Raw genomic sequence first — 23702 nt, 5'->3', positions numbered from 1 at the left:
ATTGATCAAGCAAATTTAGTTAGGAAAAATCAATCTGAGCACTGGCTGTATTGCTATACAACTTGTTCAGAGCCATCCAAAACTTCATGTTTCTAACTTAGGGGAGAAGGAGAAGTCCTTAGAAAATATGTCTCTGCAAGGGGCAGGGAGGGGAGGGAATAACTCGGCTGAATTTGATATAATATTTGTCTCCACCAATACTGTTGCAGAATTAGATACTTTCAGGTTTGTGGGTATTTTTCTGATTATTTTAGCACATTGTAAGAGAGTAGCCCCAAAACTTCTTTACATTATCAGTAATATAGCGTTGATTCCAGAGGCAGCTGATACCTCAAACAAGCGACGGGTGCCTCCCGCCCAAAGGGAGGGATGTCTATGCAGGAACACAAAGCATAACCTCAACAGAAAAGTGCAGCAACAAGGGGGAATTTGGGGTGACAGCTGAACAGAGTCAGGAATCCAGTTCCAGGGCCCAACAGGGACTTTTCTCTGTGTGGCCAAGTATGACTAGTCCTTGGTAAGAATGGGAAATCTCCACCCTCATGTTCTTGGCAAGGAATATTGCTGTGCAGCTCTCCAGCCTTCCCAGAAATTCCTCACCTTCCAGCAAACCTTCAACCTGGCAAGCTGAAGGCCAAGGGCCAGACTTTTCTTTTCCATATCTTTACAGCAAAAATGCTGGCATTAGACTAGAGGCTGGCGGAGATCTAGGGTTGATGAGTGGGATATTCTCCCCTCATTTTTAGGTGCCTTCATTTTTATACTCCAAAAGCCAAATTATATCTTGGTGTAATGCTACTGCTTCAGTATCCTTGTGCATGGGTAATCTTGGTCCCAAGCCCAAAGAGAGGGCAAATGAAGGGGAAACATGAGAATATTTTAGAGGGCAAGGTACTTTCAATGGTGGCACTGAGTGGGAGTGAGTGTATTTAAGTAGGCCAATTAGATAAGGAACTTGCCATGGGCACTTTCTAAGGTAGCTGGCATGCTTACAGATCCAGGAAAACTCAGCACTAGCCTTTAGTCTCTTTCAAGTCTTTCTCTGTTGATTTACTAAGAACACGCGCGTTGATTAACATAAGCCAAAAAAACCATTCGCTTTTTAATCCCTTCAAACGCTCTGGCACGTGAGCAGTGCTTCCCTTCTGCTGGATATTCTCTCCGGACAGGATCTTCTACCAGCACAGGTAAGAGCTCAGTACAAATTACCCAAGTGGGTGGCAGATTCTTGGCTAGACAAAAGACTGGCCGAGGAATAAAAGGACCCTTTCTTTTACATGAGCCATGGGGGTGCACTTAATACTTTGATAATGTTCTTCACTTAAGAGCAAAAGCAGGAAGTAAATGATCCCGTGCTAGATCTGATGTGCTCCTTTATTTTGATTCCAGGAGTTTTCAAGTGGAAGGGAAAGAGAGAAGGATGGAGAAGACCTAAAGGGAAGGAAGGGGGAGGCAGGGAGACCGGGGAAGCTGACTCACCTGTTTGCAAGCCAAAAGTTGTGCCCCTGCTCTTTATTGTACTGTCCTTCCTCCCGCAAGCTGTATTCTGAATTTCTTTGACTCCTACACACTGCAGCCAAATAGCACTCTGGAAAGCACATTTTGGGACTCCCCTTATCGGTGTTTGGCCGTGCTAGGCTATCAGTTATTCCAGATAAATTCATGTAACCCTTTATGATCCAAAAAAGCAAAACATACCAGACTGGGCCAAAAGTCCATCTAGCCAAGTATCCTGTCTCCAACAGTGGCCACAAGCAAATACTTAAGGAAGAGTGAGCTCAGACGGCGACCAGCCCAATTCAGCAATGTGTACATCACTGTTTTCTAAATCAAAATAAACATTATTAATAATGATAACTTTATAAAGCTTTTTTGAGTGACATGCTAAATGGCTGTATGCTGATGTTTTACCTGTCTAAATGCGATAGCGTTTCTCGATTTCTGATATTAACTGCAAACAATTGACCTTGCAAGTCAGTGAATGACTAAGAAAGATTAGATCACTACAAGCACACGCTTAATTAATTTGTACATTGCCATTTATTATTAATTGTTGAAGAAAATACCTTTTAGCAGGCATGTAAAACATATTTGGTCTAAAAGAAGAGTAATTTCCAGCAGTATCAGACGTAACTGCAATGCTGGCTATTTAATCTTTGCTGAGAGGGAAAGGAAAGAGTCCATTCATTTTTACTGCACTTCGGCATAATGGTTTTGGAGACTAATCCTGGAAACCTTACCACCTGTTTGTTCTTTGAAATGATTTGTGTGATTAGGAGCTATTCATGTGTTTAAATAATACTGTGCTTGTTGTTTTTACCTCCTCTCATTAGACCTGGGCTTCAAATAGTGGAGTTAGAGGAAGGCCCCCTGTTTAGGGAGTTGGTTCTTTCTGCTATTTTGGCAGCACATTTTGTTGTTTTCTCAGAATGTGTTTAGCTAAAGGAGTGCTGAGGAAGGGAGTGTGGCATGTTCCCGAATTAGACTGGTTTTCTCAGGTCGGCAACCGGCCTGGACTCTGCGGCTCTGGGCTGAAATATTACTGAGGAAGTGTTATTCACGTTTGTTATTTGTGTTGCAACAGTAGCTCACCGCTGCTATCTCATTGTTGGAGACGCTCAAAACTACAACAGGGAGATGCTCCCTGTCCTGAAGAATTTCAAGTCCAGGTGTAAAATGGGAAACAATATGTTAATATAACGAAGTGGGGGAAGGGAATTCTGCAATACTTGTATCAACCAAGTCTGGGGCAGCGATCATGGGATGTGGAGTCAAAGGACGGGAATTTCCCGGAGGAGGAGAAAGAGCTCCTGCCAAGCTGAGCAAAGGCAACGCAGGACCTGGGAAAGCAGGCAGCTGCGGCAGACAGTGGTGTTTGCTGGAGGCAGTTTTTAAGTGCCCGTTCTACTAAACTGCCTCTGGCGCAGCCCTGGGGAGCACGAAATAACAAGGCAATTATGTCCTCGGATTCCTGTGATATTGTTACAGTCAAGCCCAGAATGTTTTGCAATGTACTTTATCACAACAGTCAGTTCCTTCCCTTTCTAACATGACTGTATATTAGGAATATTTCTGCTAATTAATTAGCATATATTCACCCCTGCGGGGGGGAAAAAAGCTTACCCCGGGAATTCTAAATCTCTCTTTTCAGACAATATTACAAGCGTTTACAGGGAGGAGTAACTCTTACCCCAGGCAGAGAGAACTGAGATGGCGTATAATGCTCGTGGATACAGCCCATAGCTATAAGACCCCGGTCTAGCAGGGAGAACAGCAGTCTGGCTGCTACAGGGACTCTCGATTCAAACATGCTCTGGGCTTTTGTGATGTTAACGAAGTCACTTGCTTTGTCTGGACTTTCAAACCAGCCAGCTGGACTACTAGGCAAACCATGAAAGCCTGGCTTTGCTAAACTGTGACTGAATACCTCGGGCAGAATTTTAAAATTTTTGGAGAAGCAGATCAACACAAAGGTGAAGATTAATGTAGCGAACAATGAGGTATAGGAATTAAGTGGTACGGACTGCTCACCCGTTAAGGTGAGGACCGTATTCAGTGGTTCAGATGTTTGCCTTTCAAGACAAAAATCCAGTGCTGGATTAACAATTTTTTGCTCTCCTGCTTTGCCCTGAGCTCCTGTTTCAGTGGGAACTGTACAGCCTAACTTATAAGACAAACCTGTCTGAAGTGGGCTGATACCTTCTCATCTCAAACCTAATATAAAAAGCCCTGAAAGCAATTAGGAAACTTTGGATTAGGCTTACTCCAAACCTTCTGTTATTTCACTTCCAATTTATCACTGAAATGTCTGTAATTCTCCCCAGGGAGACTTTCTAGTGTTCAAAAAGCTACCACTCTGCATAATTTCGTCCTATTTTCATAAAAGAGAAGAATTGTGAACGTTATACTAATTGCCTCAAGAGTCCAAAGAATAGAGATTTTCATGGAGTTTTCTGAATTTATTATCGTTGCTAAGGAAATGACTGGAAAGAAACCCAAGGTTAAAATGTTTAGATGTTTGTGTTTTTTCTTTTTTTAACGACTCTTACTTGAAATGATCCTGACTTCTGTTAATTGTATCACTTTAAAGGAGCTCAGACCGACATTAAGAATATTTAAGTCTCCCTTATTTATTTATAGGAATCCTTCATACTTTGGTGACCGTGGACTTGGCAAATCCATTTGACCTAAAATATCACTGAAGAAGTGTATTTGTGGTATGTTTGTTAGTTAAGAATTCTTTCCCAGGCTAATCTGTTTTCCGGCTGTACTCTTCCAGCAGGCTGATGGAAAAATAAGACCCAAAGAAGGAAGTGGATTCTTAATAGTGGTCATGAAAACTGCTTTATTCGCATGGCATTAGCAACTAAAAGACACCAATTCAACAAAGCACTTAAACTATTTGCTGAATCAGGGCCTGAAAGCTGAAGAGGAGGAGGAATGACATGGGCGTTATTCCCACAGATTTTCTCAGAACACTAAGTGAATATTGGCTGATGCGACAAGATTTTTACCTTATTACAGTTGAAGGGGATGAAATTTGTGCTCTTTTGATAGGGTTTTAGGTAGTTCAGAACTGACAGTGCAATTCCAGCCATCAAGTTCCTGCCTTAAACAGGGAAGGAAAAGGTAAGAGTCAAAACCTTAGTCCTTTTTCTACTGCTTTTTTTTTTCTCCTGACTCCATCCTGTGCATTTTTCCTAGTAAATCCCTTATTCCTTTCTCCCTAGTCCATTGCTTAGTCCACATTGGCTGGCCAAGTTAAACTGCGTTGTCCTACACCTGGATCCGAGCTCGGTGTAACCTTTCCACACGACACTTTATACTGAATACTCACGTTAATAATTCATCACTGTCCTAGCAGTAACTTACAGATTCTTCACAAGCCCAAATGATCCTTACATGCATCATTCCCTGAATTACTACAAGCCATTTGACTGCAAATGTGTTCTCTGGCACCAATCAGTGTATCATTGACCTTAACAGTATGGCATCAATATACACCTGAAGCAGAGACATGAGCAACTTGGTATTGAGCAATTAATCTCACATGTGAAAATGCATACATCAATAGCTATGCAAAGTAGAGATCTCAGAGGCCCTCAGAGGGTTTGTGGAGGAAATGTAGCATGCCTGATAGAGAGAAAAAGTGCCTGAGTAGAGAAGCTCTCTGTTCTCAGGTGTTGAACAAATAGATCCCAACTACTTTGCACAAAAAGATTAAATGAGATACAAAGATATGGCCACAAATGGGGTCACAGGGAAATGATGAAAAACCGACTGATGGAGCTTTAGCAGTCCATGCACGTTCTTCCTGCTCTGAGCTGCTCACGTGACCTTAGAAATAATCAGCAGACATCCTCTAGCACACGATACCTTCAAATAGGACTGGCCTGGCCTTCTCTGGGTTTCTAGCTATACAAAACAATGATACAGATGTAATGTCGTGTTTAGGGAAACCCCAGACTGCAGATTGCTAGAGGCTAGGAGACTTTGTAGGGGGAGGAACGTTCTGTGTTTCCTTTCTCCCTTCTTTTCCTAAGTAGCTGGTACTGCCCAGAGTTAGATGGGACGCTAGGCTGGCTGGACCTTTGATCTGTCCCGCTATGACTAGTCTAGGTTTTTCCTCCAGGGGAGTATGTGTGTTTTGTGTCTATATCCATTAGAGAATCAGGGCTGTGGGAAATGTTGACTCTACTCTTAGTGCTAGGCCAAAGCTTTTAAGAATCGGCTACTCCTTACCTCTCCTTCCTCTTTCCCAAAAAGAGCTTGACTTACAGTTGCAAGATTGGAATAAAATAAAATAGAGGGGACTTTTATTTTCCTTTTTTTTTTCCCCAAGCCTTTGAAAAAATGAATTTTCAAGATTGTCTCCACAGCAGTGAGCACTTGAAAATATGGTCCCTTAGAGAATTAAAGGCCATAATTTCATATTATCTGACTGTAGGAGCTGTGGCTGTAAGCCAAACAGCAAATGTCACAAAACTCATTGAGAGACTGTGAGGAGTGCAACATTAGCCCAGGAACCACAGTTTGTGATTGTCTGGACGGGCAGAGGAAGGGGGAAGGGAAGACTAGGAGGAGGATCGATAAAGGTTCGGATCCCTAAGGAAGGCAGGGGAACTGCGGGTCCTTCTTTGGGACTTGGGAGAAGGTGGGCACTTCTCTGGGAGAACACACAAGAAGCAAGCATGCCTAAAGTCCCCCGGCTACCAGCGCTGTATGGTGTTTTGTGCAGGAGGCCAAAGTGACAGAAGCTAGAAGCAACTTGAAGGGCTGAAGTGGCGTTCGCATGAGTTGCCAAAGTTCTTTTCTGGTCAAGCTTTAATTTTTAGTACTTTTCAAAAATTCCTTTTAGGGAATGGAAGATAACAGGAACAGGTCCCAATAGGTGGGTTTCATTGGTGTCGCATAGAGAGGAATTTTCTAATTCTTATTCACTGAAGAACAACAAAAAGTGAAAAGTAGCTACTGTTACTGCTGTCAGATATAATCAGTAGCTCAAAAATTTGAAAACAAACTCATGCAGTAGCTTGACACATAATCAAACCTCTACATATCCACCACTATAGAAAGAAAATATACCAAAAAAAATCACTCCTTGTCACAGAAAACCCTGTGCATTAGTACCTAAGTGACTATCAAAGTGTCTTTAATGACAGTTCACCTGTTCATAATTGCACAACAAGCAGAGAGCAATGATTCCTTTCCAGCTAAATCTAGTTTATCTCATCTTCTCAATAGGGTACATTTGCCATGCCAGTGCACTTTGAACCAGTTTTATGATTTTATCTTCATGGTCACAAGCCTCTGCCTTGAGAAAGAGCACTTATTAACTAGAGACTGTGTCATTTTCAAAGTGATTTATTTTATGAGGGTTTTGAAATAAATTATCAGTTGGTGATTGGCCACAGGGGAAAAGCATATAAAAGCTTAGCACATGCATTGAACGTACCATCTGGTATCCTTTAAAGTCTAGCTTCAGGGTGGCTCAGCTAATTCTTCAGAGTGCATAATGTTCACAGTGCACAGTGAAGCATGAATATAAAAGTGGAGTGCCATAACCCAGTAAGAAACAACGTTGTAACTGTAGCTTAATATCTTACATCTTACTGTTGTAGCCCACCATCAAAGGCTGGCGTTTTCTTAACTAAAACTGATTTTGCATTCCATAACTTTAATCTTATTACAAAAATCAGAACTACGCCCCCCCCCCTCTTTTTTTTCCCGGTTAGTTCTAAAAGGGATGCCTCCGCTGTGTTTTAGATTTCCTCATTCTGACTCGCTGATGTAAAAGCAGGCGATACAAAAAGCATACTGTTATTGTTCCTCTGGATATCTTGTTTGTGGTATGCACAGCCTTTTGGGTGTGATAAAGTTTCCTGACTCTGATGTTTGTCACATCTCGAGATCTCTATTATTATCCCTGAAAAGCACTAAATTCTGACTTGTTGGGGACCAGAAGCTGAAATACAATGATATATAATTGAAAATCCGGTAGGAAAGGTACAAACACTGTCATTGTCTCTGCTCCCACATTCCCAGCGAGACTAAGGTATATCCTTCAACAGTGTACTCACAAATGGTCATGATATTGCTTAAAATGCATAATTCAAAGCTTACTTTAAGTATTGTCTATTGGTCTTTTCCTCCCAAATTCAGAAAGGCTAAGGTAGACAATTGTACCCAGTTTTGCCATTAAAAGACGAGAGACGTCAACAAACTGGAGGGAGCTCAGAGGAGGGCCACTGACGTGCTTAGGGGATTAGAGCACATGACATATGAAAAGAGGCTGAGAAATTTGTTTTTTTTAGCTAGGAGAAGAGAAGGGGAGGATGGCTCTAATTGCTGTCTCCAGCTACCTAGGGGGTTATAGAGCAGACAGATGCTTCTCAGTTGCAGCAGGAAAGTCTGACTAAGTACAAGAAATAAATGCTTCACAATGATAGCACTGAAGTACCGGGCTGACCGTCCAGGGATGTTGTGCAATCTCCATCTTTGGAGATATTCAAATGCTTCACAATGATAGCACTGAAGTACCGGGCTGACCGTCCAGGGATGTTGTGCAATCTCCATCTTTGGAGATATTCAAAAGGCAACTGAACAGAGTTCAAAGCTAACCCTATTCTGAAGGGGAGACTGGTCCTTTCCAACCTATATATATATATTTGACTCTAAAGAAAAACAAAAGTTGCATATGCTTGCAATGTCCTGCAGCGTGGACCTGTGATAAACAAGTGGCATGTGTATTATCACATGTCTTTCTGAATAATTTCAGTAATATCATCACAGGTCCTATAATGGAGGCATGGAAAATAACGCCTCTTACTAACTGGGAGCCAAGTTGCTTCTGCGCGGTTGCCATTGTCTTGCTTGAGAGCTGCAGGCCAGCAATAAATTTGCTATTTCAACCCTTTTTTTCCCGTTACATATTGAGAATGAACAAGGAAGTGTCTTCCAGCAGCATGTGGCCAGGGCTAGGTGCTAGGACCCCCAAGTGCTGTTGCTTGCACCGACTGGATCAGCCGTACACAGACCAAGTGAAGTTGCATTTGCAGCTCTTTTTACAACCTTCAGCGTATACATGCATGCAGATGAAGAAACACATTTGCCCGAGCAAGCCGAAAACTGTGTACACAAACAAATATTTATAAGAAAATGCACAACCCTTTGTTTCGGCAGAAAGGGGGACACGTTTACGACGTGTCAGATGGTCTTAACAGCAAGGACGGCTGGCGAGGTTATTGATTAAAAGCGCCGTCACCGTCCCAGCTTGATACGTAAGGTGAGGCATCATAACCCGCCTTAGCCACATGTGTGCTCGTTAATTAAGCTTTCTAACGACCAGACTGTGCAGGAAGAAGCGGGCATGCTCAGGGGACGCCCGCTGCCACCGCGGCGCGACGGCAGCCGAGGGCCCCGCGGCAGCCGCCTGGGATGGGCGGAAGATGCATTTCGCTGTTATTCGCTCACTTTTCCGAGCGAGGCCAAGGCAGAGGTGGTGTTTCCACAAGGACCGAGCGTCAGTGATCGCCGGACACTTGAAAAGGCGATTGCGAAAGAGCTGTGAAGTCAGCCTGAGTTTTCCACGGGATTTAATAATATTCCGAGTGAGAGGATTAACTGGCTTTTCACACCATCACGGGACCGGGTGTGTAGTAAATTGTTTAGGTAGTATGAATTGCGCAAATAAATTGCTTCAGTAAAAATATTTGCACTTTCCTGCCTGTCGCGGCGACTGCGACCCTTGGGGCCTGCTCCTGCTGGTGGTTTTTCCCTCTCCTTTCGGAAGCAGGCAGGATAACGGCGCTGAAAAGCGCGTCACAGTTTGGGAAGGGCAGGGCAGGAAAACGACGGTATGTATTTAGCCGTCATGGCCGTGACGGTCTGAAGGGAGAAGGTAGGTAGGTAGGGAGAGGTAGGGTCTTTTATCAGAAAACCTGGAAAACCTGCCAAGTTTTCAGGTGCGCAAACCGTCTTTCAGGTCCCAAAGGCCAACGCTAAAACTGGCTCTTTTGGGTAGCTCGGCCACGCAGCCGCGACCGCCATGCGGGGGGCTTCCGCGCTCGCCGAGGGGAAAAGCAGAGCGCGGGGAGGCAGGAGTTAAAAGTCCCTCCTCTCACTGGAAACACCCCCGGCGGGAGGCAGAAGTCACTTTGGTGAGGTTTTCCCGATTCTCGGTTTCCTGAGGAAGGGTTTGGGCTGGGGGGGGGAGGGGGGAAAGGGGCCCGTGGCGGCACCGCGCGCGAGCCGCGGCCGTTGGGGCGGCGGCGCCTCCCCTCAGCGCTAACGGCCGCCGGCCGCTCCCGCTAGGGGCCGCCGTGGGGCGGCGGGAAGAGGCGCCACGTGACCGCGGCGCCCCGCTGAGGCGGGGGGGGAGGGGAGGAGGAGAGAGGAGGGCGCGTCGTCACGTGACCCGCGGCGGTGTGGGCGGGGAGAGGGCGGGGCCGTCCCCCTGGGGAGGCGGGGCTAAGGAATACGTGACCTTCCGGTAGGTGGAAGTGGAGGGTGCTGATTGGGTAGTGGGGTGCGTGACGTAGTTCCGCTTCCGCCTGGGCGTCGGAGGGTGGCGGTGCAGCTGCCGGGCCGGTTGCTCCGGGCCTGCGTCGCCGCCGCGCTCCTCCCTCCATCCCTCCGTCCCTCACAGGTAGCGGCGGCGGCCCCTCCCGCCCGGGCCCGGCCCCTGAGCGAGCGAAGGGGGAGGCGGGGGGGCTCCCGGCCTCGCCGCATCCCCGGGGAGGGCGGGCGGTGCCGCCCCGCCGCGGCCCTCGGGCCCTGCCCTGCCCGGCGGCGCGGGCAGGGGGCCCGGGCGGGAAACGGACTCGGCTCGGCTCCCCCGCGGGGTTTCGTGGCGCAGCTGGCTCCTGCCGGCCGCCGGGGCTTTGCGCTTGTGCGGGGTCGGCTTGGCGGCGGCGGCGCGCTGGGGTGAACGGATGCGCCTGAAACGGTTTCTGTGTAATGGTGGTATTTAGTGTGTCGTCACCGGGTGAAACATATCGCTAGTTCCTGTGTGCGAAATGCCTGTAAATGACTGTCTAAATGAGCGTGCGTGATGTCAATGACTGTTTAGCTCCAAAATTCTTCCTTGCTGGAGAAAATCTTTGGCGAGTCTATTTTCCATCGCTTGTGGGCATGTTTATTCGTTTCATGAAATGCAGCATGTTTAAATTTTGTAAGGTAGCTGGCTTATTGGACAAGCTAGTGCAATGCTGTATCGAAGAACATATTGCCTGGGGAGAGAGCTGCTTAAATGGCAGATTTCATCTGTGGGGGAGAGCTCAGTGTTTCTACTGGATCTCCATGGAAAACGGCGTTGATCTGATGCTATTCAACTTCATTGTCAGTGGATGTGAGAGCAAAGGCTGTTGCAGCTTTTTAAAACAACCACAGAAAAAGCTCAAAGGCTGCAATCCCAAGACCTGTGAATGATGCCAAGATGTGTGGTAAATATTAGGCCAATCCTGGAAAGCATTAAGTTCATTCAAGGAAAGTGCATCTTAACAGTGCCAAATCAAGATGAAAAAGGTACAGCCTCGCTCCTTAGATGTGGCTGGTATCCTGGAAAACCAGTTATCCTGGAAAAGAAGCTCTATAAAGTAGTGGAAAAGTTCATATTTTCTACTGGTTACTGTTGAGACTAGAACTGGGATCTGGCAAGCAATTTTGGTGCTGTTATGCATTTGAAAGGCACAATTGGAGAGGATGTGGAATAGTTACCCTCAGGGTCTGTCTGCTTAGTTTGTCCAGAAAAAAAAAAAGCTTTTAATTGCTCAGTATGTAGCTTCTGTCAGAGGAGAACATAGGTATTCTTTAAATAGCTCTTACAGCTAGTTCAGGAAGACTTTTGAAGATTTGGTAGTTGGAAGCTAAAGCTAGAAATTAGAAATAAAGCATATTTTTTAAAGTGAGGATAGCATGAAAATGGACTCTGTGACATCCAAAGGAAGTGTAGATGCAATCATATGGAAGATGCGTCTTTATTATTGTGGGCTGCTATTGTGAGCTATGTGTCTTCTGCAAGACTCACGGTGTGGGAGTAGTGTGGACAAGAGAAATGTTATTGGTTTTATACCACAGCTGGCAGACAAGCAAGCCACCTCAGAAGTCATGCATGTTTTGCAGTTTTGGGTCACCACATCACAAATGGATGGACCATCTGAAGTGATTAGGTCCAGTGTTGGTGGGGAGGTAGCTGTGAAACTGAGTGGCCTGTCGTACGTGGAAAACTGAAACAGATTGTAGTTCTTTCTGGCTTTAAATTTTGCAGTTCTTAACCATTTAAAACCTCTGTTTTAAAGAGTTATTTTTCTTGTAGTTGATGATCTCCAGTGATTGCACAGACATGCATCACGCTTTGTTGTCATTCTTAATTAAATCTGTCTTGAAAATAATCTAAAAACTAAATCCTACTCTTGCCCTTTCGATCAAAGTAGACCTGTGAAAGGGCAAGAAGATCATCAAATCTAAAATAGCTACCAGTGATCTGATGACTGCTTTTTCTTTCTCATCTGTGTATCAGTGTTATTCATCTGGAGAATAAATACCTCTGCAGGTCAGACTGAATGATCACATAGTGCACAGCTGGATAAACCTGGCTTCCAAGAAGGCATTAAAGATAGGGAAAGGACAAGTAAAACATGTTGGTGCTTAATGACTGAAGGCAGAAGCTGCAGAAATTTGCATATTTTGGAAAACACTTAGAAGCTGTCAAAGATTTGGTCTCTTTTCCATTTTATCGGTATAGCTATGTTGGTAGTTATATTTATGTGGGCAGAAATCTTGTTGTAGATGAGGTTATGCTGGTAGGGAATTAGTCATGTTACAGTGACAAAAGAACCTTTTTGCTGATAGAGGCATGCCACCCAGTGGAAATGCAGCTTATATCAGCAGAGTTGTTGCATGTAGAAAGCATTTTTCTGTATTTGAGAGAGAATCTTGTAGACAGGAACTAAATCTGGCACATCGAGCGTTCAAAAAATATCATGCAATTCAAAAAAAAATTGTGAAAGCAGTTGATACTTTGTTTGGGGTATTTTTAGCCGCTCCCCCCCCTCCCCCCCCAAAAAAAAAAAAAGTTTTAGACAGTTCATTTTTATTGTGGTCATTAGGGATTGATGATGGATAAAAGCCAAAGAGGGCAAAGCATGGAGGAAACGTTACTACATCTCTCTGTTTCCTTTGGGTAGGATATGATCAGAGAAGGGCTTATAGCTTAAAAGCATTGAACTGTTTTATTTTGGAAATGGAAGGATTTAGCCTGTTGCATGTAGCACCATGCTTCTATGTATTTCAGTTGGTCTTGAACACTGTTGGTAGAATAGGAGATTATCAGTGCTGTGTAGTAGGGCTTCTCAACCTTTCTGCAGTGTAGATCCCAACAGATTTACTTGTCTTAGCTACCTGTTATTAATTAATTCTCAGGAGTAGTTCCCAGTATCCAGGAGTCCATGGACTCTTGTCCAAAGGTTGTGCTATATATGGTTTCTGAGTAGGTGCAGTAGAAGTCTGTGCGTTAGCCCTCTTGTCACTTGTCAGGTTAATGGAAGAGAAACATTTTGCTCCTAGATGCTTTTTTTGAAAACATCGGTCATCTCTTTCTCTCACTTCAGCTTGACTTTTCTGGCCATATGTGTTCTCAGAGGTGGCTGAGAAATGGTGGCCCTGAACAGCTGATCTGGAGCTGGCAGGCTCTGTGCTTCTGGAAAGCAGAGGATGTTTCCAGGGGCAGCGGCCTTCAGAAAACAGAGGAACTCTTATCTTGCAGCAAAGTGGATGGAAGCAGGACTTCAGAACTGGCAGCGTTATAAACTGTAATCTTTCAACTCCCTGCTGAGTTGTTTAATCTCCTGAACCCATCTTCCCACTTGCCCCTCTTCACCACTGTCATCCCCAATCTCTAGGGTAGAATAATTTGAAATAGAATTTGGATGTAGCAATGTAGGGTGGCAAAAAAGTCAGTTACATTAATTTTTTTTTCTCTGCACATATTAGTGCTTTTGTGATGCTCTTCAAAAAAAGCGTACAGGCAAACTTAAAGAGAAAATGAAAATCCATTTACATTAACTCTGCCTTCTCTTAAAAAAAAAAAAAAAAAGAAAAGAAAAATTCAGATCAACACACCACTGACAGCATTGTCCTGTGGTTTGGTTTTTTTTGTTTGTGGGTTTTTTTTTATTTCCTGCATGATCAGCAGCTTTGAAGTAGAGTTACGTGGAGGTGTTCTGTCTGGCAGTATTCCCAGTGAGTCTCATCATTTGTGAGCATATAAATGCCTGGTCAATACTGTTGTGTGTGGTACTTCTGTAGGGTTTTGGTTGAAATTCTTTATACCAGTGCTCAGCAACTTGAATGGCTTATGGATTTTTAGATTTTAAGTACAAATTAGTTCTTTTGATGCCTTAATGCATCTAACAGTACATTCAATTTTCTTATGAAATAAAGATGGCAGTACATGGATTAAATGGTAAATGTGCGTTTAAAAACGTCCTCGAAGTAGGCCATTCTGTCTGCAAGAGGATCCTTGACATGCTTGGCATTGGCTCAGTTATGCCAAATGTTGCTCTACTCTCCTTGCCAAATTAAAAAGGAACTAAAGCTCATTACAGGCTATGCTTAGCTACAGTTTTTTCCCCAATATTGTCGTGCAGCAGAGTTGTTTCCATAATTTTCATGGCAAAGAAATATTTTGAACTTATCTGTTGACGAATATCAGGGATATTTGTCGATGTTTTGCAAGCAGGCCTGTTTAAACTGTATTATCCACACTTTGACCTGAATGTAGTACTCTGTCACTTCTGTGACAGATCATGGGATTTTCTTCTGAGCTCTCCTTTAGGTTTGTCTCTCTTCTTCTTTCTCTCCCTTGCAGCATATGTTTTAGCTTTTTCTATAGGCTTTTTTTCAGTCTCCTGTAGATCTGTTTTTTCAGTTGGTCTTACCCATCCCTTCTCTTCATCTCCACCTGCATAAAGAAGAGATAGTTCTCTTGGCCTGTTTTGGTGTTGCTTTTTGCTAAGCTTTATTTATTTTTTTTTTGCACGTGAATAAATCTACATGCACATTTATGTAAAGTTTTTTATAAATTGTCTCTCTATATTAATAATTCCTATATTTTGTAGTTTATTTCAAATAGCTTCTGTGTTTAAGTGAATTGAACTACAATGCCACTGAAAAGCACAGACTCAACTTCTGATCGGTATTGAGCATGCTTCATTTCAGAAACTAATGAACATTTTTAACATAAGCAGTTATCTCTGGAAGAGAAATTGGGCTTTTTTCTTTCTTGTAGATGTATCTCGCAGACAACTGAGCTCTGAGTATCAGGAGCAGAAAACAGGCTTTTTTGCTCTAGTCTGGTTGGTTTCTCAACTTCAAACAAATGGTCATTGATCTGAACTGAAGAAGTACAAAGATTCAGTTGTCTCTGCTTATTTGAAGGAACTACTGCTGTTACAAGCTGATGAGGGAGCTTTAACAAACCTTTGGTTTCATGCATTTAGCCGTTGTGCACCACGGCAGTAATTTTGTTTGACCTTTGGGAGTAGATATGTGTTTCTTAAAAGGTTTATCCAACTTATTAAGTGTAGTTTTGGAAATTCGGTGGATTTCCACAGGGATCAGGACTATTCAGTGTCGCCATAAATAAATGGGTAGGTGAGATAGATGTGCAATGTCTTGCTGATGTGAAGGCACTCAGGAAAGTGTGAATTAGGTAATAGCAGTTATAATTCAATGTAGATAAATGCTGTGTAATTCAGAGTAGATAAATGTGAAGTGGTGCATATAATTTCATATATTAAATGATAGGCTGACCCTTAACACTAAGGAATGAAATATTTTCACAAAAGTCAGTTCAGCAGTGATCAAAAAGTAGATCAAACATTAAGAAGTATTAGAAAGGAAATAGAGGACAAACCAGAATATAATGATGAAACTATATAAATCAGTGATTCTCCCGCATCTTGAATTTTCTGTGTCCATTCTTGGAAGATATAGTAGAATTGGAAAAGCCTCAAAGAGAGGCAGTGAGAATGGTCAAAGGTGTGGAATAGTGTCTGCACAAGGGCCAATGAAGTAAGCTGGATCTCAGCCTGGAGAAGACGCAATTAAAAGATAAAATGTTAAAAATCTACTGAGTAGTAGCAGCATGGGCAGGGTGGATAAGAGTAGGTTGACTTTATTTCCTCAAATACAAGAATAAAGGGGCATCAAATGAAACTAGTAAGACCTCGGTTTAGTGCAAGAAAGGAGCTGCTGCTTTGTGTAAGAAATAACAGCCCTGTGGAGTTGCTCGCCAAAGGATGTGGGTGCAAGAGGGGAAACTAGACGTGTCTGTGGGAAAGAAGTCTATTGAGAGCTATTAAATACATAGCAACTGCCTGCCGCTTAGGAAGCCTCTGAGCTTAGAGTAGCTTGACTGTTAGGGCAAGTGCCATGTTCTTGTTCTTTCCAATTGGTCACTACTGATTTAAAATTCATCTTCCCCATCTTTAAACTACTGAGAAGGGTGATTTTTTTTCTTGGGTTCAGGTTGGCGATAGTGTTGTATTCTTGACTTGTTTTGCTTCTTTCTTTTTTTTTTTTTTCCTCCTCTTATGTTCATATGCGTGTCCTACCGTCTCCCCTTAAAGCTTCTGGCTGCGTAGAGGCGTCTGCACCTATTTCACTTGCTCTTGGTCACCCTTTCAAGAGTTCTTCATCTTTAGTCAGTATTTGTTGTCAGCCTGCTCCTTAGTGAAACCAAATGTAACTTCAGGTTAGTGACACTGCCCTTTTATGTGGCTCATAAAGCCTGACAAGGCCAGTCAGTTTTCATCCTGATGAAGTTTTGGAAAGCTACCATGGATGCAGTACTTGCCTTGGTGAAAAGATGGCTCCTGGCTCATTGGTCCCTGTTTTGAGCATTTAAATGTTGAGTGATTAGAAATTAGGTACTCATTAATGAGATCTAGTCTCTCTTAGCCATGTCTACACTCAGAGTTGTGGTCAGCTAGCTGAAGTCAGTGCAAGGAAACAGTTTCTACTGTTTTTAATGTGTGTTAAATCCCTTGGAGAATGAAGCTTCAGCAAACCGTGGCTCTTCTCCTTCTGAAAGAGCATTTGCATGGGGATTTAACCATGTTTTGTCTTAGGTGCGTTAGCTTCACCTGCAAACGGTCTGCCTTCCCTTTCCTGAGTCCCAGTTTAGGGAAGACCTTGAATACTGTAGAGGCATCGCTGTCAGGGTAGGCTGCCTACTTGGTATGAGTATTTGGAATATTTTTTTGTGTGTGCTTTCTGACTCACTCGCATTGTGCATTGGTCTTGTCTAAGGTGAAACAGGTAGAAGCTGAAGCTTTTGCCTTTTTGTAAGACCTGTGTCAAAGAGAGAGTATTAGGGTAGTCCATATCTCTGTGGGTCTTAGTCATTAAAACAATCACTGCTGAGAGGTGCCACCACGTAGACATTTGTTACAATTTGAATGAAACAAATGTAGAATTTGTCTTGGGAGCACTTGCTTGAAATACCTTGATTCTTTTCAGTGATTTTTCACTTTATTTTACCTTATTTTTCAGCAAAATGTCTGGAACTGATGATTTCTCGGTAAGTAATAATTTTGCTTTCCTGAAGAACACAACAACAGCTAGTTGTGTTACTTCATGCTAAAAGTAAACACAGTTTTTCAAGAAGTGGAGCTTAAAGCTGAGAGGTTATTCTCTTGCTATTACAGTTGTGATGTTTTGCTTTGGGGTAGATGTGACAATCTGCGGACTGTGTATATGAGGCTGCTAGGAGCCCTGTGGGTTCTTTTCTGCCGTTGTATTAACGGAGCATAGGAGTTGTGTTTTAATAGTGTCAGAACAGCTGTAATGGAAACTTGTAAAAATCTCTTCTCTTTGGATTTGCACTGAAATTTCTTATCGCTATGTGTGGTAGGTCACCTTTTGTCTTTGCCTTGATAACGCCAACAGCACGTCAGAATTTCTTCTATCCTAATGAGAGAAGCTGCACAAAAATGAATGTAATTGTTTTTCTGTGCAGTAACAAATAGATTTGTTTTCTCCCACTTCGGCAACAGTAGCATATATGCAATGGATGAATGTGTGCAGCTGGCGAGTTCAGTAGGCAGCTTACATTCTCACTGATTCTGTCTTCTAGTTGGCAGATGCTTTACCAGATCAGTCACCTGCTAAAACCTCTAAAGTGAGCAGTACAAAACCTGGTCAACAGCCTGGTCAGCCGCCACAGGGTTGGCCAGCTTCGAATCCTTGGAACAACCCAAGTGCTCCTCCTACTGGGCCATCCGGATTGCCACCAAACACCTCTGCTTCCAGTGTGCCATTTGGACCTCCACCAACAGGAATGTATCCTTCAATGCCCCCTGGACCGCCTGCTCCATTTCCTCCTCCTCCTACTGGACCCTCTTGCCCTCCTCCTGGTGGTCCATATCCACCCCCAACTGTGCCAGGTCCTGTCCCACCAGGGCAATATCCTCCACCAAATATGCCCTTTCCAGAGCTTCCAAGACCTTATGGTGGTCCAACAGAGCCAGCTGCACCTCCTGCTCCTGTTGGGCCATGGGGATCCATGCCCTCTGGAGCATGGGGACCAACAATGGGAGGGCAGTATCCTGCACCTAGCATGCCATATCCACCCCCAGGGCCATATTCCACTCCTACCCAGACTCCAGGGGCTGCGCCAACAGTACCATGGGGTACAGTCCCACCTGGAACATGGGGACCTTCACCACCAGGTCCATTTCCTCCACCCACAGGATCATATCCAGCTCCAGGACTATATCCTACGCCCCCTAATCCTTTTCAAGTGCCATCTGGTCCTGCTGGTGCTCCATCAATGCCTGGTGGTCCCCATGTGAGTATATAACTTGCCTCAAATTGTTCTAAAATGTTGTACGTTTAAATATGGAAGCTCAGTAGTGTAAGGCCTATTAATGCAGGTAAGGACTTCCAGCACATCTGTCTTATTTATGTAGTCGGTGGTAGGATAGTAGAAAATTTTCTACTTAAATGCTTAAATATACCAGAATGATCAAGTTAGATCCAGTTTGAATGTGTCCAGAGACCACGCTATAGCAGCCTCCCACTAGTTTGAAAGGCAAAAAAGGGGGGTAGGAGGGGCTTCTAATAATTTCTGAAATAGAACATAGAAAGTGTTCTAGTCTCTGCAGGCTAGAGGGTTCCCTTCTAGGGCGTAGGGAGGGAATAACACATTGTAAGGATGAACTAGTCGTTAATTAAGAATGTTTGTAATTGTGAATTAACTGCTGTGTGTAAACCCAGTATTGACTGTGAATTATTGTCTCTTGCAGCCTTACCGTTGAATACGTTCTGGGCAACAAAGTACTGTAGCTTTCCACCTTCATCCACTACTTAGATTTTTACAGTTTTTGTTTCAGTAATGTTTGGGGCTATGAAGAACACTTGCCTCTTGTATGTGCATTTGAGGTATGAAGGAGCAATTTGCATAAATTTAACTTGCTCATATGCTGGCGTAGTTGTTTGGTTTAATAAAGTGAATTGTGAAGAGCAGAAATAAACTAAAACCTGTGGTTCTTACTTTGGCAAGTATTCCGCTTGGAAAACTGGGAATTGCCAAGTAAGGATTATTTAAAAAAAAAAAAAAATCGGGCCCAGGGACATACAAATTGTTAGTTCTTAAATTTCCATGAATGCTTTAAGTTTTGTTGCCAGACTTGTGCTGGTCGCTGAATGGATGGATGGTCATATTTTGTCTATTTTCAGGTTATTCTAAAATGTCAATAAAAAGTGTATTTCAAGATTCTTGTCAAGAAATGTAACTTTTTGAACATGCTACAGTAATTCAAACTAAAGAGACAGAGCATGTGAACTTGAAGGTTTTCTCAGCATTTTGTATATACTCAAAACAATTGCTCAGTCTGGGACTACAGCAGAGAAGATGCGCATTGAAATACTTGGTCTGACTTGTCTGCACACTGTTCGCGTTCACAAACAGGCATTTATGTGCAACTAAAATACCTGGATGTGCAGTTAACTTTGAATCAACAAATGTGAGTTTTATGCATGCAAATGAGGACATGATTTTGCGAGTTTTCATTCTGTGGTGGTTGGAAGTTTGGCTTGGTCTATGTAAAGAGAAACTGATTCCCACTTAAGTAAGGTACTTCCCTATTTCTAATGTGGATTCTAGTCATTGAAAATTTGACCTTGCTGCTGGGTTGTGAAAACTCAGCAGACTTTTTCAGAGTCCCTGGAAACTGAACTTGAGCTTAAAAGATCTTTTTTTTTAAAAAAAAAAAAAAAAATTAAGTCTGTCAGTTCCCTTCCCCACAGCTTTTTGCATTTAATTCTGTCAGCTACAAGGATCCTTTGTATCGTTGTTATTGCCACAGTTGAGAACGAGCCAGTCTCATTGGGACTCCATTGAATACAGTGATGTGGACAAGTCCTGTGTTCTCAGCTAGGTGTCTGCATACCTCACTGAGTAAGTTTAATTTGGGAGTAATTGAATGTGTAGAAGCCTGTGCACTGCTGTGTAGCTGTCCCTCTTCTGAAGGGGCACTGCAGTAAGTTTTCATATTCTTGCCATATCTGTGCAAAGAGCATGTCAGGGGTTTATTGCAATGCTAGTTTAGCATTATCAAAACATATACCCATGCGTCAGTGAGGAGTTTTGGAATTCTTTGTGGTACTTCATAGCTTAGACTTTGACCATGGAAAGTTTATTTTATCCTCAGCTGAGGATATCCTAACTTAGTCTCTGTAGGTAGAATTAGAAAGAAATGTCACTTAACATGGTAGCTCATTAGGGAATCTTTGTATCATGGAACTGTGAAAGCAAGTTAATTCTCTTCCCATACCTTATCATGGCTTCCTGCGTGCATATAATGGACTACTTAAAATGAGTGGGGTGACCTGGTGGTGATGCTTGGCTTGGCCTTTATGGCAAAGTCCTGCAATGTTTTTGCAGCAGAAAGCAGTTCAACTTAGCTGTGACTGTTTTAATCTATTGCCATAAAAACTAGTAGCAAAGGTAGTAGGGTTTTAGGGAGATGATAGCGGAGCTGAACAAAAAATACTTAACATCTCAGCCTAAATCCTAGCATCTGTGTCCTTAGAAATCAGAACCTGAAAAACGTGTAGAAGTCTTCATTAACCTTAAACAAGCTCCCCTCCTCCCAAACAACAGACTTGGCTTAGATCTTGGCAAGACTGATAAAAGTAACAATGATAGACCACTGACCACATCTGCTCAAGTGCTTTTTGATACCTGCAGCCTTAGTTGATAAATCAGTGTGATGGAGAAACATTTATTTCAAATGAATGGAACACGTAGCAGCAGCACTCCAGTTTGAAATTGCACTGGTCCTTGTCTTTGCAGGGAAAGGGAAGAGGAAGAAAAGGACAAAGTGAACATAGCAAATAATGAATTTTGGAAAGGGGATTTGTAAAAGTAACTAGACTTCTAGGTTCTTCCTGAAATAGGCAGGATTTATTACTGGAACGGTTAGGCTACAATTCAGTATATATGGGATGTTTTTTCAATGTATATTCGTATTTCTTGCGGTCATGAAAACTGTTTCATAACCCCTTTGTTTTTGTGAGCAAAGTTCTTTGCATAGCAGTGAAAAGGGTATACCTGTTAATCTATTGTGTAAAAACTCAAGTTGTCACTATATACCGTGTAGTAACTTTATCACATGTTATGTCAAGTGTGAGCAACTTCTGGCCTGAAGCTTTTGCAATGGAATTTGTACATTTCTATGCATCATTTGAGTTAAATTGCTGAGAAGTTTGTTTTGACTTGTGCTTTGAGATTGACATACCGCATTTGTTTACAATATGAAATATAAGCAATCACATCTTTAAAGTATAGATTATCACCTGCTGCTGTATTTTCTTTAGATGAAACAAATATTGCTGTATGATAGTGAGAAGCTATAAATACAGGATTTGATATTTTTTTGAAAATGCTGTCACTTTTGTATAAGATTAGACATTAAACGTATTTTCAAGACTTGTGTTTACTGTTCTTCAATTACTGCTTTTGACATGCTTGTGTAGATTTTTGCCTTGAATGAATAGTAAAAATAGGACATCCTTGATTTGCAAAGACTGAATATAAAACCAAAATTATTTGACTTCTGTGAGTGTTTTTCCTGTTCCTTTTGTGACTTTCGCAGCCTCTGCCTAAGGCATATTAAGCGTGGATGCGACCGTTGCTATACCCTAGCACGTTAGCCTCAGATACTGCCTGTTGACACACTGCCTCCTTTGCAAAGGAAAGTAAGATAAGCTCCTCCTTGTAATAGAGGAGGAACGGGGCTCATTTTTTAGATGGGAAGAGGGGTGGTTTGGTTTGGTTTTGTTTCCACCTGTTCTCCCTGGGCTCTGGACAATTCCTGTGCTAGATTGATCCATGAGGATATGGTAAGTGACCTGCAAATCTATGTTTTTATATGGTTATTCCAATTTAAAAGTCGATGGGAAAGGGTGGATAATAGTTTGTGAGAAACTTTAGGCTTGGCAGTGGTCTGAACTGTGAAGTATGAGCACCGCTAATCTGTACGCTTACGTTCTGTGTACGTTGTGGCTTGCAGAAAGGGATGCGTTGGGCTGGCCAGCACTGCTCACCTCTCTTCACACCTTCACCCTTTCCGGAAAGTAAAAATTGCAGGAGTGACCAGAATAATTGGGAAATTGAAAAAATCTTTGTCTTTAAGGCTTAGAAAACAAAATGGTACTCTGTCCAGACAGTGTTTAGCTGTGGGATCGTCCACACCTCTAGACTATCTTGAATGAACAGTCACTTGTCCTTAGCAGACAGGCAACTCTTTTCCTCTTGCAGAGGTGAAGATGTGGATGTGTTGACCCAAGAATATTAATTGCTTGTTAGCCTGCAGACCTGAATAATTTCGATCAATCTTTTTGCTCTTGGGGACTTCTGACAGGTTATATGTATCTACATACTTCTTAAGGAAGTATTCAGTTTTGGAAAAAAAAATACTCCGGAGGATTTACAAAGCTATACGAGTCCTTGTGTGTTACTTGGATCTGTGGCATAGGTATGTTCTGGCTTACTTTTGCCAAGACAGGAGCCCACGCTCTCTGCAGGCAAGCTGAGATCCTTCTGTGTGCATGGGCTGGGTGCACAGATCTGCCTCAAGGCTCTCCGAAGAGCAGGATATTGATAGGAGGGTTGTCTTTACTCTCCGCATAGCAAGAGGTCACAGGCATCTAAACAAGGGCAAAACTTTTCTTTTTTCATAATAGTACCTTTCCTGTTTCAGAAAGGAAGCACAAAATGCCAATTATTAGAATACGGTTCATATTATCTGTAGATGTCAGACAGCCCTTTTTTTACCCAGGCGAGTGATAGTTTAGGATGTTAAGTGGGATCTGGCAAATCAAGAAATGCTAATTCAACTTTTAATATACACTCCTAATCAATTAGGACGTCCTGCAAGGCTGACTGTCACCGTAATAGACAAATACGTTTAATGTTTAGCCCCAAGACATCTGGAGAAAGAGAATGAGTGGGCTCGACCCCAGAACCGCTCCGCTGCGGCTGAGTATGGGTACTTGTGAGGCTGAGAGCAGAGCAATGAGCTTGCTCTGTGGAGCCACCCCTTGAGTAGCTGATACCTTGGTTGCTGTGCTGCTCAGGTGTTAGGAGAGCTCGCATTACTAAAGTTCGTGGTCTGAAGGATAAAGGCTAGATAGAAAATGAAATATTTAAACATCTGTCTTGAATCCAGTTTTCCGAATTACTTTTCCAAGGTAGGTGCAGCAGAAGAATTAACTATAAACCTTCCTCTGCACTTGCAATTCAGCTGAACTTGAGTTAACTTAATCTAGGAATATTTAACCCACCCCCTTTGTCCACCAGCACCTTCCATCTTGGGCTGCTGACAGCAGGTTAAGATTTTCTTTTTCGGTCACCGCAGCCCTTCTGAGCGGCCCGGGCGCTGTGAAGGCGGTACGCTGTTAAAGCCCGGTGGCTGAGGGCAGGAGGAGGTGAAGCAGGTGCTTTGTTTCCTAGGAGGAGTGGTTGTTCAGTTGGATGCGTTTTATCGTCGTAAAGACAGAAGCGTGAAGACTTTGTATCCCATTATGCAGTGGCTCATGGGTGACACCTAGGTTAAGCGAAAAGGGATTGTCCGTAATAACACAGACAAGGTCAGTTGTGGAGTTGAGACTTTTTTTAAAGGGTGTGTTCTAGT

General features: G+C 43.0%; 1 protein-coding gene across 1 annotated transcript; it reads left to right on the top strand.

Moving 5' to 3' along the window:
- The first annotated feature begins 10014 nt into the window (after nucleotides 1-10014).
- On the top strand, nucleotides 10015-21629 carry MAPK1IP1L (mitogen-activated protein kinase 1 interacting protein 1 like). Its single transcript, XM_068947487.1, has 4 exons — nucleotides 10015-10147; nucleotides 17056-17083; nucleotides 17639-18352; nucleotides 18810-21629. The coding sequence occupies exons 2-4, from the start codon at nucleotides 17060-17062 to the stop codon at nucleotides 18819-18821; spliced, it is 750 nt and encodes a 249-aa protein (XP_068803588.1). The 5' UTR covers nucleotides 10015-10147; nucleotides 17056-17059; the 3' UTR covers nucleotides 18822-21629.
- The last annotated feature ends 2073 nt before the right edge of the window (nucleotides 21630-23702 follow it).

Source organism: Struthio camelus, chromosome 5 (assembly GCF_040807025.1).
Source record: "Struthio camelus isolate bStrCam1 chromosome 5, bStrCam1.hap1, whole genome shotgun sequence".
Classification (NCBI taxonomy): Eukaryota; Metazoa; Chordata; class Aves; order Struthioniformes; family Struthionidae; genus Struthio; species Struthio camelus.
Note: the sequence above shows the minus strand (reverse complement) of the source record. Positions and strands in the feature narration are given on the sequence as shown.